Genomic DNA, 16,495 nt, shown 5'->3' with positions numbered 1-16,495 from the left:
TCAGGTTCCTAATTATATCCCATAATTTTATTCATTCGATGAATAAGTTGAATCTCTTATATATAAGATTTACACTTTTAATTTTGAACATGCTTAGTTTTTATTTTTATTTTAACACTTCCACCAACGCTTAGTGTTCTTAACACATCCATTAAAACATTATAATTTTTTAATAAAATATTATAAATAAAAAACTTTATAAAAATCAATTATAAATAAAAAAATATTTCTAAATAAGTATCTTTATTGCTTTGATAACAAGAAGAACTAAACATGTGAATTTCTATGTCAATTACAATGTTTTTGAATAAACTATAACTCTCTTAAAAAAATACTTTTAATTGAAAAACTACATCGATCCAAATCAATGGATCGATTCATAAAAAAAAAAAAAAAATCAAAGTTGCTATTGCATCTTATTTATTCTACAAGATATATTAAAAAGGAATATCAATTGAGAAATATATTAAAAAAAGGTTCTTCCCAAGAATTAGCCCATTGTAATTCACTGATTTGAAAAAAAGTATATTTAAATATACTAAAATATATAACAACATTTTGGACTACCTTATATATATATATATATATATATATATATATATATATATATATATATATATATATATATATATATATATAGGCTTAGGTGGGCTGCTTTAAGTGGGCCGTTATTTACTATTGGATCGATAAAGAAGGGTGTGACGGGTCCGAGTCGGGTTTATCTGTAACCCGATCCATTATCGGTCGACTGAGCTCGACTTGTTTAAAGAGTACCAAATTGGTTGATTAGATCGAGTCAATCGTAGAATTGATCCCATGTTCTAAGGTCCACCCTCAGACTGGTTGGTGCAGTAGTCACAATTCAAGTCACAACACCTTCGTCACGACTCTCGTAACTCCCAACTTTCACTACGACCCGATACAGTCAAACCCGTTGGTTCGAAAGGATAATATTCAACCCGTTATCTGAATGATCCAAAATGATTTAGACATGTAAAAAATCCGATCCATTAGCAACCCCGAAACTGCCTACACCTTCTCCAACTAACTGACGCCGGACCTACCTATGCCTATGAAGTCTCAAAGCTGATAGCCTTATCAGAAGTAGGATCCTTTCCAGTCCCCACAGTTCCGGATCTTCAATCCATCCTTATGATCAGCCGTTCGTTCATCTTCTCTAAATTTTGACCATCCGATTAAGCTCCTTCAAGAATAGTGCTATGAGGATGGGTGGTTCTTATTTGAGATGATGACGAGTCGACGGTGACACGAGGAGACTCGAAGCATTGGGACGAGTACGAATTGGATAGGATCCCAAACCCAAACCCAGCATCCAACGACCCAGTCTCTCCCGTCGGTGTTTCCGTCGCCGGTTCTGTATAAGAACAGGCGACGCTCCTTCAATCCGATCACCTCCAAGGGGCAGTTGAGCGAGCCCTAACCCTCACCAATCTCATCCTTGGATCCCAGTCCGCTTAGGGGATGTCAGCGGCACTGCAGACGACGACGCTCCTCTCGGCTTCCCCGAATCGGTTCTCAGAGGCTCCGCGTGGAATTATTAGTAGTATCTCTTCCAGGTGCGATTCTAACTATCCTTTTCCAGATTTCTTGCGATTCCATGTAGCCTTCTCCGGATTCTCGCATTAGTGTTTCGCTGATGGGCATTTCTTTGTTCTTTACGGTGTCAAATATGAATTCCGTATCGGATTTTTTCCCCCTTCTCTTGTTCTTCCTATGTAAGATGAGAACCTCGCAATGCTTCTTCCTTTTGTTACTTTTTTGGGATCTAAAGAGCCTTTGTTGTGTTCTTGTGCGTCTTTTCAGGAAGGAAGGGAAGCATTTTGCTGGTTAGATCCGATGAAGGAGCCTCCAATTTCTTTAATGCTCGGCCTCGTAGTGGGAATCTGATCACGAATGCGGTTGCAGTTGAGTATCGATTCGCCTTAACTTGCCCCTTTAGGATGTCCTGCATTTAGTTATTAACCTATATGTATCTTCTCTTTGCCTGCATAGACGAAGGCTGATGCGTCTACGAGTTCCACTGTCTCCAAACCTGGGTAAGTCGCAGTTCTTTCTACTAAACACTTGAGCCTTTCTGGAGAAATAAATTTGGTGCTCTTATGCTGTATATCTACTGTTGCATCTGCATACATGTCTGATATCAAGCTTCTTTTCCAATACATTATTTTCTGTTAGAGTAAAAGAAAATAAAAAAACATTTCATAGATGAAATCTAATCAAATAATATATTATTAAACTTGAACAAAGCTCAGAAGGATCCTCATTCTTTTAGCTCATCATGGTTTCAAACATCATGGCATTGCACTTTAAGCTCATCATGGTTTCAAACATGTAGCACCTCAGATGCATTTGGGAACAACTTTTTCTTATGTTCTGCGCTTGTACTGGTGATCTAAATATTTTTACTACTCGCCTGCCATGTTGTTTGAGTCATCGTTGCTCCACCGTTCTTTTCTCCTGCTGTGGCATTTCCAGGTCTTTGACTTCAAGGTTATGATTTAGCTTTTGTATTATAAATTTTAGTCATGAACTACTATTGTTTGAGGCTTTACGGGAGGGACTTGAAGAAGAGATGGACCGGGATCCTCGAGTTTGTGTCATGGGAGAAGATGAAGGACATTATGGTGGCTCAGACAAGGTGTCCAAAGGTTTGAGTGCAAAATATGGAGATCTGAGGGTTCTTGATACCCCACTCGCAGAGAACTCCCTCACAGGTTTGGACATTGGAGCTGCAATGACAGGCTTAAGACCTCTTATTGAAGGAATGAATATGGACTTCCTACCATTGGCTTATAACCAGATATCAAACGATTGTGGCATGCTTCATTACACTTCTGGTGGCCAATTCAAAATCCCAATGGTAATCAGAGGGCCTGGAGGCTTTGGCTGGCAACTCGGTGCAGAACATTCACAGCGCTTGGAGTCATACTTCCAGTCAATTACTGGCCTACAAATAGTTGCCTGCTCAACACCTTACAATGCCAAACGGCTTATGAAAGCACCAATAAGGAGTGAGAATCCCGTGGTGCTGTTTGTGCATGTGCTGCTATCTAATTTGAAGGAAAGGATCCTCGATGATGAGTATGCGCTTTGTCTGGAGGAGGCAGAGATGTTGCGGCCCAGAGAGCATGTCATGATCCTCACATATTTATGCATGAGATATCGTGTGATGCAGGCCACAAAGACACTGGGTGAACAAAGGCTATGATCCTGAAGTCATTGACATCAGGTCACTGAAGCCATTTGATGTTTATAACACTGGAAAATCTGTGAAGAAGACCCATCGCGTGTTGAATGTAGAGGAGTGCATGAGGACTGGTGGAATAGGTGCAAGTCTTAGGGCGGCCATAATCGACAATTTCTGGGACTACCTGGATGCTCCAATCATGTGCTTGTCTTCACAGGATGTGCCGACACCTTACGCAGGGACTTTGGAGTGGACTGTGGTTCAGCCAGCACAGATTGTGGCTGCAGTCGAGCAACTCTGCCAATAAAAGGTGCTCTTAACAGCTAGTGCTTTTGCATGGTCTGAGCTTGACTCCAGATTATTACCAAAATTAAGGTTCAATCTACTATATTATTATTTTTGTTTTAGCAAAATCTTATGTTTTCTTTGTTAAGGTTATTCTGACATTAGCTTGAAATAATGGTTTCTAGTTTGTAGTTTCAACTTTAGTTCTGATTAATTATCTTAAACTAACAAGAGATTTGTGATTTTAAACTCCGTCTTTAGTTATGACTGTCAATCTTTCATGGTAGGATCCACTGCTAGTCGATAAAAGCTATCGAGTTTCTGAGAAGCAGAGCCTATTTTCTCGTAATGTTTCTTCTTATCCTATTCCTTCTTCCGGATTCACATTCAAGAAAGTTGACAATCTCCAGGTATGAATTGTTTGTCTAGAAGTTTTAATTGACTTCTTTGATGAATTATAGAATCTGAATCGTAATGCCATGAGCTCAAATATCTTAGCAAAGTCTTTCTTCAACTCTAGTAGGACTATTTACTTCTTTCTATCTGGTGTCATGTTTTTGAGGATTTCTCATGCTAAGAGTTGGCACCTGTAGTGACATGATTCAAGAAACACTAGTGACATACAGGTTTTACCAAAATCTTCCGGTTAAATTGGTTAAAGTAATGGCAAAGTGCTTTAGTCTGTTAATACAATTTTCTTGCTCAACAACTATTTCCCTATCAATTAGAGAGAACCACTTGGTGACCAACAATTTTTTTTTATAAATAGTATATATCTTGAATTATCGATTTTTTTTAATTAAATAATTTCATTTTGGGAGAATTGAAATGCCGGTATGTGCAATAGTCCCTCGGATGCTTATCTCATCTTTGGAGGAAGTTGCTTCAAACTACAATCTCACATTATGCTTTAGTTGTAGGCGGGATTGATCCCCTAATAATCATAGATCAAACACAAATTATATACCAAATCAAACCAGTTTACCATAGAAGTTTGAAAAAGAAAAAGGAAAACCAAAATGAAGTATTGACATTAGTGTAACTTCTACAGTGACACAGTTCAACTTATGGCGTCTTTCTTGATGATGTTCATATTTGTCAGGAATGGTGATGAAGATGAATACATTGAGAAAGACGAACACTGAGCCAATGACAACAGTTTTGAGTCCTAAAATTGGCAGAAACTGAAAATTGAGTCTCTTTTAATTCAATTGTTTGTTCTGATTCAAACAAGGCATCATCCTGTTCCAAAGATAAATCAGGATGATGACATGGCTGATCTTTCATGGCCTTGTGGACATGATTGCAGTGTCCAACGGTGTCCGAAATGTATCACCTATTTGCTAGTAGAATGCACAGTTAACTATAACATAATAAGAATGTACTAAGGATAGTGACCTACTACACATACTGTTAGGTACAGCTGAGGATTATTTTGGGGCACAACAAAATCTGGAACTGCAGATTGCAGCCTTTCTTCTCTCCGAGTTACCAGATTAGGAACTACACAGATTCCTGCCATGGGCTGGCTTCTATAACAAAAGATTACATAATTTCTGAGTGGTTATGGTAAGAGCAAATCAGCATGATGAGATACAACATTGATAAGGTCCACATTAATCTTCACCAGTGCGAGCTCCTTTTGAGTCTCTAGAAATTATCCACTCTAGGATGGACTCGGAGCCCGCACAGTGTCGGCCGTGCAATTCTGGGACGGATATGAAAAATGTTCCTAGGGGAGAGGAGGAGTCACCTTTGACTGTTCATTAGGCATATCGATATGAGACCCGACCCTATCGAGAACACATGGCACGCGTAAATAGAGATTGAAGCGAGGGGGGTCTGATGAGAGTTCATGATTGCATCGAGGAGGGGTTCAATGATTAAAACCCAATCATTCACGAGACAAGGCATGGTGTGGAGGCTAATGTTTGCTACAAGGACAATGACTTTGGAGGGTGAAGGTGTGTAGTGCAAGCTGAGACAGGATCAGGCACTACAAAAAAAATGAAGTGTCGTCTTTTTACCACTTTAAAAAAGAGGGAATATTATTTTTATATATGTTAGATATATATTTAATAGGAAGAGGTGACTGAAGACTACTACTGTATTGCTGATTAGTGGGATGGCCACATGCGGATAGGAGTGGTGTCCAAATTATGGTCCGATCACTGTATTCTACATAGGTTATGAAAATATCAAAACCTTTCGGAAGCACCATCTGCGCTATGAGTTAGGAGATCAATTTGACTGTAGACTTGTGGAACAGCAGCGATGTGTACATGTTACCAAACGGTATACAACGGTGATGTATTTGATTCATCAAACACAATCATTTCATTTTACCTTGACATTGAAATTAGTTGAATAATCTTTTTCTTTTTAAAAGTTTTTTTTTTTGCCAAAGATTATATATATATATATATATATTCGATTAATATTTTGATTAGATGATCACTTAGGGTTCATTATTTCCGTAAGTTAACAGTTTGAATCCTCGCCGGACGTCTTAGGTGTCGGCGGTTTTCCCTTCGCTTTCGGTGACGAGTTACTCACCCCTTCGGATGGATGATGTGATGGTCCAGTAGAGCTCGCCGAGTCCATGGAACGCCAGTCTGACAGGGTCGCTGCTGCTGCTGCTGCTGCTGCCGCGGCGGCGGGTATCTTTTACTGCCCTCTTACTGCGACTTCCGAATCGCTTCCCTTTATGGACGACGCTGAGGTGGTCCAATCACCTCGATCGAGCAACACTGGGGTGCGTGTAAAGTTGTCAGCCGCCAACTACCCAAAGATCGAGAGAGATGAGGGAGTTTTGGGTTTGGAGGGAGATGGAGATTTTGTACGACGAGAGAATCCGTCGACAGTGGCCCTCGAGGAGGTAATCTCTTTCCTCCTCTTTTGCTCTCTCCTTTTTCACGGTGCCCTCACTCACACTCCCGCCTTCCCAGGTAAATTGTTGGACAAGCCAAGTCCACCTACAGAGGAGATCTTTGGCAGACTCCTCTTCCTCTGTCTTCTTCCCCCCCTCCCAAGCCCACATGTAGGATGAGTAATAAAACCATCACGATACCCATCTCTCTCTTAACTCTGTCGTGGAGGAGGACCACGAGGAACCGACAGAACAAGTGGGGGTTGTGGTATGTACCTCTCCAAACATGAATGAAACATTCCAGTAGCCTTTCGTGGAACGTATCCGAGAAGGCCTACCATAATGAAACCCAACTGCTGCAGCCCGAGACGTGAGTTCTGTCAAGGCTGGCAAAGGACTTACCTACCTACGACAGGGCAGGCAAGTTGGGGCCTTGCAGCGATAAGGCTAACTCGTCTGGATATGGACATGACGATGGCCATGGTATGTATGACATGAGAAAGTGGAGGAACATGATGTGGAACAGCAGCCCTACATCACATCCATCACCACAAAATTACAAAGCTACAGAAAACAACAAACAATTGAACCAACAGTGGTTGATCGACGATACAGAAAGACCAATGAACCAGAAATTAGGGGAGGGCAAGAGTGAGAAAGATACAAGAAATTTAGCTATGGCGGAGACTTTGACTTCCTTCCTTCCTAGAACTAAAGCCTTAAGGAGAGATCAAGCTTGGACTTGTCCTCGCCAGTGCAAGTAGTCGCTCGTGCATCGACAGAACCAGGAACAACATCTGGTGGACGGGAAGCCCTCTGCCAATTCAGGAGATCGATAGTCTCGTTGAATCCTGCGCAGTTGCCGCTCATCGTCGTCAAGAACGCATGGTCGTGGAGGCCGGTGGCCATGCGAGGAACCCCGTGGGAACCGAAGCTCTGTTGGAGGAGTTCGCCTCCGCCTCCGCCTCCGCCGCCTGATGAGGGGTGCTTCATGCGGGCTTCAGGTTTGCATGAGTGTGAAGTGATGGGGAAGGGATATATGCTCAAGTGGTGGACAGGGACGGTGGTGGTGGCGGCGGCGGGTGGGAGGTAAAGGTAGGAGGAGTTCCAGCTGACGCTTCTCTCCTTCTTGTGAGCATTCTGGTGACCTCCAAGAGCCTGCGACTTGAGGAACTTCTTGTCGCAGAAGAGGCAGGGGAAGAGCCTGACGTCCCTTTCGTCGTCGCGGCCGGAGGAAGGGGAGGATGGTGCCAAGGCGAGAGAGAGATCGACATCGACACTGGGCGGTGACTGTGTCGGAGGAGACTCCATATCTCTCTCTCTCTCTCTCTCTCTGTAATCTGATTTCTTCTACCAATTCATGAGAAGACGATAATAACACATAGCAGCAGCATGCCCCCTCTAAAATGCTGCAGTATCCTGTCAATAAGATCAACTCTCTTTGGTTTGGATGAGACCAACTAAACAGAGACAGCCAAACACATGCAGGCTCTCAAGGCTTAAAAAGAGCTCAAGGTAGATGGTGACACCACATAGACTGGGCTGTTCTTCCACCACCAAAAGGACATAATGAACAGGTGAACAGAAAAGCACATACCATTTTGAAGCGATGAGCAATCTGTAGATTGATTGGCTTCCCTCTTGTTGGATACGGGAAATACCAGATACTATGGCCTTTGGAGTTTGCAATCAACCATTTGACCTCCTTTTCTTTGCGCTACAAAAAGAGGCAAGAAATGGTTTCTCATTAATGGGTAAAGAGCCTGCTCCGGTGGGGTTCAATAAATCCAATCAGACTTCATGCAGTCCCGATGGCAGAAAATGATGCAGGGTGTTTAACTTGACTTGTGAGAGTGTTATTATTATTATTTAGATCAGTTACTGTTTATCTTGACTTGTGAGAGTGTATTTGATCGGACACCTGAGCTGAATCCCCCTTCTCCGTTATATTCAGACATGCGATCTTAAACTGAGTCGAGTTGACAGAGACACGCCATCGACAAATCATCCATCATCGAAAACAACGAGGCAGCAGTAGCACCCACTGGTGCATGACATAGAAACCCAACTTGCGATCCCTGTGCTGCACACGATCGAATTTGGTTGATTGATATTTTGATCTGCATACGAAAACACATTACGATCGCTGCCTAACATGAAAGCTTCTCCAATAATTCAGGACCAAAGGAGGAAGAGGTCCATACCAAAACCATTTTGGCCGCAGGTGGTCCTGCCTGCCTCGAGTAACAACGAACGATACACGGCTCTTCGTCTCTGTTTTAAGCTGCAAAGATTGAACTGGAAATATCGGACATGTCCCCATACAGACAGATAGATAGATGTTGCATGCTTTCACATCATCCGTGAGTGGCTGTGCATCACAGCTTCTTTGAAAACAACAACACCTATATGGCTGTGCATCACACTATAATAAGATTTACGGTATATATCATCAATAGGGCACTGCTGTTCAGGTTGACCGAATCAGACCACAGATTTTGGAGAATGATGTGATTGATCCCATACAAACTTGTAAATGCCACACGGCATATTTTTATTTTTATTTTTATTTTTATGGAGGCAACTCGGTCCCCCTTTTTTTTTTTTTTTTTTGCTCTTTCTTTAGGTTCCAATCAGTTTTTATTGGGTATATCATGTCAATTTCAAATATAACGAAGTTATATAAAATGATATAAGTTCATATATTAGCTGATGATTAAAAAAAAAGATATTATATAAAATAATATTTTTCAAAACAAGCTTGAATAAATATTTCACAAGTATTAGATGCTTATGGATATATACTAACTTAATAATCAATCATTAGAGACTTTTTTTTATTTATTTATCTCGACATAATATTTTTATAGAAAATGCAATGTTTTCTAACCCGAAAAAGGAGAAGGGACACCAAATATTTTCAGAAAATTTATTACTCAACTATTTTTCTTTTTCATACTACTTGAAAAATAGATTAATTTTCTCAAATCAAATGGTTGATAAAAAGTTGACTTTTATCGAGTGACAAGACACAAGGTCGGTCAAACCATCGAATAAAAAATAATAAAATTATGATGATATAGTATCAAAATATTGAAAGAATCATAATAATTTTATCATAATTTATTTTTTCTCAATAATATCTTTCTTAGTCGAAACTTCAATCAAATCTTCCACTTACCGAAGGGCCACCTCGTGGATGCAGACAACTGCATCCAAAGTGCTTTTATAGGAGGGTTGCCCAACTCTAGTTCTGTTAAACACATAATCCATGGTAGTAACTACAGACAGGCAGACGATAACCACACCGGCAAGAGATGGATGGCGTTTATGGTAAGAGGTTGACCTGTACGTAAGAGTGACATGGTGCGATGCCTCCATGGATTGGCAGGCAATGACTCCAATTCTGTTGCTGCTCCTATTAGCTAACCATTGGAGAAAACTTATCGGTAACAGGATCCCTTGTAAGGACTCGTAAAAATGGAAGAAGAATGAGGGCAAATAGTAAAGAAGACAAGGAAAGTGGGGGTAAATTACCATTGATTCCACAGGGTTCGGCTAGAGTGAGTTTCCAAAGGAGAAAGATGACCACAGAAAAGAAAACTTGTAGATTTAATACCACATATCAATGGAGGTCAACCTCAACAGGTGCTTCTTCAACCTCTATCTAGATAGAGAGACACTAATTGGACAAAACATGTGGAAGAGATGGAGTCTAAGAATCAGAATCAAGAGGTAATGAAATGCCAACTCTTGATGAGATATAATATATTCATCAGAAAGAACCAACTGCATCGATACAACTATGCATGCTTACCTTAGTTGTAACTAACTATCAGTATTTCTCTGAGCTAACTAACTCGATAATCTTTCTATAAACCATCAGTATTACTTGTGCATACAATTGATCCGATTCGAGGTATGTCGAAAAGGTATCCTCCCAAAGCTACCAACTAACTTTACTGCGAAAAGAAGACTAAAAAAGCTTCTAGTTATAGTGTTGTCTAAATCTTGAAGGCCATATAGTTATCCAAATCAAAATGGCCGGCCATGTTATGCAAGTTCTCTTGGTATTATTCATTCCGAGAACCAATGGTGCAAGCAAATCGGGCGACTTAACTTCCGAAAGCCCAACAAGCTCGCGTTCAACGTGAGTGCACACGACACCTTCACGCCGAACCATCTTTGAGTTGTACCCTCAAGAGACCTCTTCGCTCCCTCACCTCCCTCACCCACTCATCCGTGGTGGCTTCCGCTCGAGAAAGGCATCCTACCCCATTCATTACCCACAACACTAGTCTTTACCCATTCAATGCATGTGTACGTCTCCGGCATTCGAAAGTGGCAATCCACAGAGGAGACATCACAAATGGCGTGCCCTTTGTCTCTCTCTCTGCACGCGGTCCCGATCGCTCAGAAAGGTTGTTTGGATCTCTGATACCATACCACCACCCACACGGTCTCATCACGTTGGGGTTCTTTGAATCTCTGATGCTGACGGGTTATATCAGATGCATGCATGGCTGCAAGTGTAATGCACGTGGAAGAATGTGAAGCAGGAGGAGATAGGGGATGGGACCCCCTCACCACCATGCAACGATGGGCAGTCCAATCATTGTTTCGATTGGTCCAAGAAATGGAAGACTTTATAAGTTTCATGATCCATGGAAGAGAGAGATGTAGAATGCGTGAGCAACTTAAAGTCTATTAGATTACATGGAGAAGCGATTGACTGATCATGACTCCAGTCAAATAAACTAAAATAAAAATAAAAACAATGATAGATAAAATCTTAATTTGATAAACATTTTGGGATTTCCGGAACTAATGTTCTATGAAGATAAAGAAAGGATCTTAGTTCATGAGTTCTCATGAAAGATACATTTTTTAAAAATTAAAATTTGATTTTTCTATAAATATCTCATATAATTCTGGATTTCGATGAGAGAGAACAAAATGCTAGAAATACTTTTGATGCCCTTAAAGTTTTTTTTTTTTTTTTTCTAAGGTGTGTATGGAGGATGCTTTTTAGGGTTTAGAGATTGTAAAAGAAATATGTAAATTCTTTCAAGATTTATATAAGAGGATATAAAAATAATAATATTTTAGTAAGAATAATTAAAGAGTATTATAATTGATCTTACACTATAGAAGATTAAATTTTCCAAAATAACACATTAATCTTTTTATGTTAATTTTTTAGTATATATATAGTTCTTTCTCTCCCTCCCAGACACCAAAGCTACAGAAACTACGAGCACAAGGTTTTGGTTTTGGTTTTGGTTTGCACACAAAAAAGAAAAGTTATGGGTTTTTCACGTTGAAAACGTTTGACTATTTCACGACGCAAGATGAAGAAGTCGTTTAAAGAGCACCCACTACCAAGACCAGTTCCTTTGGCTGTCCCTACCTCCTCCCATCTTCTTCACAAGGAAAGCCTAGTGCTGATTCAACTCCAGCCACCATGCTTTGTCTTGTGCCTTTCAGTTACCGATGCATTCAATGATGCACAGGCTCCTATGCGAACTCTCAAGGTTTAAGTGTTCACCCAAGAGGGAGAATGCAAGTGACCTTGCAGCCATCCCACGTCGAGAAGGGGAGCCGCAATCATTGACGGGCACTACCAGCATAAGATCCATGTGATCCAAGGGATCTCAGTATCCAACTTGCCTGTATTGGTTCACAGTTCCAAAAAACTACTAACTAATAATGATAAGCATCTGCCACACATGGACTGGAACTAATCATAGTGTCCGTGGTGTGTGTCTCAAATGATAAGGATGGTCAGGCAACATGGATTATTTGTTTAGGTGGGAAGCATTCGCCGGGAGCTGCTCTTCCGGCATGTGCCATCACGAGTAGCTCCCGGCGGACGACAACATGGCCGTCCCTGACATTCTAACACATGGTGCAAACACGGAGGAGGTGGTTGTGGCCGGTGGCAGCTCACCGTTGACGGCGGTGGCATCCGAACAAGGTCTGCCCCTTCCCCGGTTGAGACCTCCATCTCGCATCGCCGCGTTCTCCAAGTGGTCGGGTGGAATAAGTTGACGGCAGCCAGGACGTGGGTTGCGTCTCTGCCGCCGGCGCATGGCCATGTGCTCGACCGACGCCTACCCCGGCCGGGCCGTGGACGGCGGCTCCGCGTCCGACCTGCGCTAACCCAGAAAGTTGATTCGCGTGGCGGGGGTTCAAGTGGACCCCTCCCTCCTTTTCTCCCACGTGCACATGAACATGTCGTGCAGAGATCGACCAGGAGATGGTCCCACGGCATTATCATCGTCCGCACACGAAATGTGATATCTGGGTGGGTGAAAGAACCCATCAATCGTCACTTGGAACGACGACTATTGGCATGGACGGCCGTGAAAGGTAAGAGCGGGTACTAATGGATGCTTAATGACTGCCAGGTCGTGGTGTCTTCTTGTTAACTTAATTTTAAGTGGGGGAAGGAGAACGCGGAAAGGGTTGGTTGGTAACAAGAAGTCTTCGTTCGGCAGGGGAGATTCGCTGAAGACTCTGCGTGGGCGGTGCCGTCAAACACTGAGACGCGTCCCCCACGCCTAACAAGAGCAAGGTTGGGAAGTTGAGGTTCTACCAGATATCGTCCTTCTCCCTCCATTGGTCCCGACATTTACCAGTCAATCCAAGTGTCGTAATAGCATTCGTATTTTGCAAGACTGATCATATTTCAAGTCCTACGTTCATATTTTGATTCGTGATGTTGCCATATCGAGAAACCTACCGATTAGCCATCATCGCACGTCGATTTGACTCCCAAGCCTCGGGAGTTAAAAAAAAATCACATCGCACCAAGATTTGTCATGCCAAATCCCCAGATTTTTATCAGATATGAAATCTTTCCCATACCCGATAACAAAATCAGATAAAATTAGGATGATATTTGCACAAAAATGTTGGGTGTGAAGTAGGGAAAGCATAGGATAGAATGAGAACCGGGAGAGGGGAAGGGACGGGTTCAACACCAACACAGCAGCACACTTGAGCTTTCCCTGTCACCTCACCTCACCTCACCTACACATGATTAAGAGGAGGACCAATCCCAGGTTACGACGTGCTGCGCATCTGTCGGAGATTCCCAAACCAACGGAAACCACCGTGAGACCGGGTAGATCGATTTCTTATTGGCTCGCAATGTTAGTACCCACCACGTGAGCGTCTCCATCGAGTCGAGCTCCTCGTTAGGCCTCTTCTTCCCTTCTTCCCAGACGCTATAAATTGGGCTTTTGCCCCTGCTTTCCACACGCGGACTCCTTTCGGAAACAATCCTCTTTCCGCTCTTCCTGCTTCTAGTGAGCTGAAGGGAGTAGAAGAGAAAAAGAAAGAGAAAACGCAGCCCTGTCATTCCCTTTGCGAAGAGGAATACTATGGCTTCCGCCACCGGTCGCATGAATTATCACCCGCCAATCTCCAACCCCCACCAGCTTCGCACGCTGTTGGTGGCCAAACCTATCAAGCTACAAAGCAAGCAGGCCTTCCCCACCACCCCAAGAATCCGCTGTTCGGTTTCCTCCGATTCCCTTCTCGATTTGGCCACCAGCACCAGCCCAGCCTGCCGTCCGGCACCTTATCGGGAGGAGGCCGCGACGGCTACCTTCACGAAGGCGGCAAGCAAGACGGGGCCTAACTGGAATTTGCTCCAGCGGTTCGCTGCGGCGGCGCTGGACACGATCGAGGAGGCTTTCATATCGAACGTGCTCGAGCGCCCACACCCGCCGCCCAAGACCGCGGATCCTGCCGTCCAGATCTCGGGCAACTTCGCCCCTGTGGGCGAGCAGGTGCCCTGCCGCAACCTCACCGTCCAAGGCCGCATCCCTCCGTCCATCGACGGGGTCTATGTGCGCAACGGCGCCAACCCCCTGTTCGAGCCTGTCGCAGGGCACCACTTGTTCGACGGCGACGGTATGGTGCACGCCGTCCACCTCCGCAACGGCACCGCCGCCTACGCGTGCCGCTACACGGAGACCGAGCGCTTCCGGCAGGAGCGTGCCATCGGGAAGCCCGTCTTTCCCAAGGCAATCGGGGAACTCCACGGCCACTCCGGCATCGCCCGCCTGCTGCTCTTCTACGCCCGCAGCCTCTGCGGCCTAGTCGATGGTAGCCATGGGGTCGGAGTGGCGAACGCCGGCCTCATCTACTTCAACGACCGCCTCCTGGCCATGTCGGAGGACGACATCCCGTACCACGTTCGGATCACTCCCTCGGGCGACCTCGAGACCGTGGAGCGTTACGACTTCCACGGCGAGCTCCGCTCCTCCATGATTGCGCACCCGAAGCTGGATCCCGTCTCGCGGGAGCTCTTCGCGCTCAGCTACGACGTCATCAAGAAGCCTTACCTAAAGTACTTCTACTTCTCCCCTGACGGCAACAAGTCTGCCGACGTGGAGATCCCACTCGACCAGCCCACCATGATGCACGACTTCGCCATCACTGATAATTACGTCGTGGTGCCCGATCAGCAGGTGGTGTTCAAACTGCAGGAGATGATCCGCGGCGGCAGCCCGGTCATCTTCGACCGGGCGAAGACCGCTCGCTTTGGCGTCCTGCCCAAGTACGCCGCCGACGCATCCGAGATGCGGTGGGTCGACGTCCCTGACTGTTTCTGCTTCCACCTGTGGAACGCTTGGGAGGAGCCTGCCACGGGGGAGGTGGTGGTGATAGGCTCCTGCATGACCCCGCCCGACTCCGTATTCAACGAATGCGAAGAGAGCCTCAAGAGCGTCCTCACTGAGATCCGACTCGATCTCAAGTCTGGCAAATCGACGCACCATCCCATTCTGTCCCCGGCTGACCAACTGAACCTGGAAGCCGGAATGGTGAACCGGAAGATGGTGGGGAGGAAGACCCGGTACGCCTACCTGGCCATCGCTGAGCCGTGGCCCAAGGTCTCCGGGTTTGCCAAGGTCGACCTCTCCACCGGAGATATAAAAAAGTTCATCTACGGCGACAGCCGGTTCGGCGGTGAGCCCTACTTCTTACCAAAGGAAACAGATTCATCGGGGGAGGACGACGGCTACGTTCTCTCCTTCGTGCACAACGAGAAGACAACAAAGTCGGAACTATTGATCGTGAACGGCGCCGACATGCAGCTTGAGGCTGCGGTGAAGATGCCGTCGCGTGTTCCCTACGGTTTCCACGGGACATTCGTCAGCTCAAGGGATTTAGTGACACAGGCCTAACAGCGAGCACCATCTAGAGGGTGAGATCATACCAGTGGGATCCTCTTCGTCCCCATCCTTGGCTACGTGAAGGGCGAGATCAAATCAGTGGGTTGCATGCAGAGGATCCCGGAGTCTCACTCCTCTGTTCGCGTTGTTTTTTTTTTGTCTTTTTTTTAATTTATTATACAGTTAGTGGCAGTTAAGGCCGCATGAGAGAGAGCAGCTCGTATGTGCGAGCTCAGCCGGTCTCCGTCATTCCTTCCTTCCTGGGTCTTTTTCCTTCGTTATACCGCTACGCTGCAATCGCCTCCCCACATCCATGGCCTTTATGCATTGAGCGTGTTATGTATTGTTACTGTAAACAGTCCAATATTTCCTTTATACTTCATACAACGAGCTTTTTCCTCCTCTTTTGTTTTTTGTACTGTTAAATGGAAGAAGACTGCGACCGGAAACAAAGGAATGGAACCGAGTGTAGACTCTGGATTTTGGAGGAAGGCAAAAAATGAGTGGCGAGGCGGAAGCTTGAAGGAGAAGAAAAATACCGATCCGACGGTTTTCCATTCTGAGGTTGGAAATTGACATGGAAACAAATAAGAGAGAGACATAGAGGACGAGAATAGGAAATAACTTTTTTGCCTCGTTTTTTGTCTGTGGCTTGTGACTCCCACCCGAACCCTTTGCACCGATGGTCGCCTTTGGTCGCCCTTTTCCAAGCGGGCGCTGTATACATTATTATTAAAACCCAATCGGACCGACCAGAAACCGGCCTTGTGACCGACTGCGTCCAATTAAAAAGATTGAACGCGTCGATAACACAAGATTGGACCGACTAACCCAATTGATTCTTTAATAAACGATAGGAATAAATCATATTAAAAAAAAGAAGAGAGGAAGGAGGGGTAGGAAAATAAGGAGAAAGAATAAGATGAAGAAGAATGAGGAGAGAGG

General features: G+C 44.3%; 2 protein-coding genes and 1 pseudogene across 2 annotated transcripts; 2 read left to right on the top strand and 1 right to left on the bottom strand.

Annotated features, from left to right (window-relative positions):
• Positions 1–1,824: 1,824 nt before the first annotated feature.
• Positions 1,825–3,621, top strand: LOC135672678 (pyruvate dehydrogenase E1 component subunit beta-4, chloroplastic-like; annotated as a pseudogene).
• A 3,325-nt stretch (positions 3,622–6,946) lies between these two features.
• Positions 6,947–8,089, bottom strand: LOC135672677 (zinc finger protein GIS-like). Its single transcript, XM_065181178.1, has 2 exons — positions 7,960–8,089; positions 6,947–7,781 (listed from the first exon to the last, which is right to left on the bottom strand). Exon 2 carries the CDS (start codon positions 7,671–7,673, stop codon positions 7,074–7,076), a length of 600 nt encoding a protein of 199 aa, XP_065037250.1. The 5' UTR covers positions 7,674–7,781; positions 7,960–8,089; the 3' UTR covers positions 6,947–7,073.
• Positions 8,090–13,642: 5,553 nt separating this feature from the next.
• Positions 13,643–15,941, top strand: LOC135671869 (9-cis-epoxycarotenoid dioxygenase, chloroplastic-like). Its single transcript, XM_065180196.1, has one exon. The coding sequence runs from the start codon at positions 13,751–13,753 to the stop codon at positions 15,560–15,562; it is 1,812 nt and encodes a 603-aa protein (XP_065036268.1). The 5' UTR covers positions 13,643–13,750; the 3' UTR covers positions 15,563–15,941.
• The last annotated feature ends 554 nt before the right edge of the window (positions 15,942–16,495 follow it).

The sequence above is a fragment of the Musa acuminata genome, chromosome BXJ1-4 (assembly GCF_036884655.1).
Source record: "Musa acuminata AAA Group cultivar baxijiao chromosome BXJ1-4, Cavendish_Baxijiao_AAA, whole genome shotgun sequence".
Classification (NCBI taxonomy): domain Eukaryota; kingdom Viridiplantae; phylum Streptophyta; class Magnoliopsida; order Zingiberales; family Musaceae; genus Musa; species Musa acuminata.
This window is presented reverse-complemented; position numbering and strand designations above follow the sequence as displayed.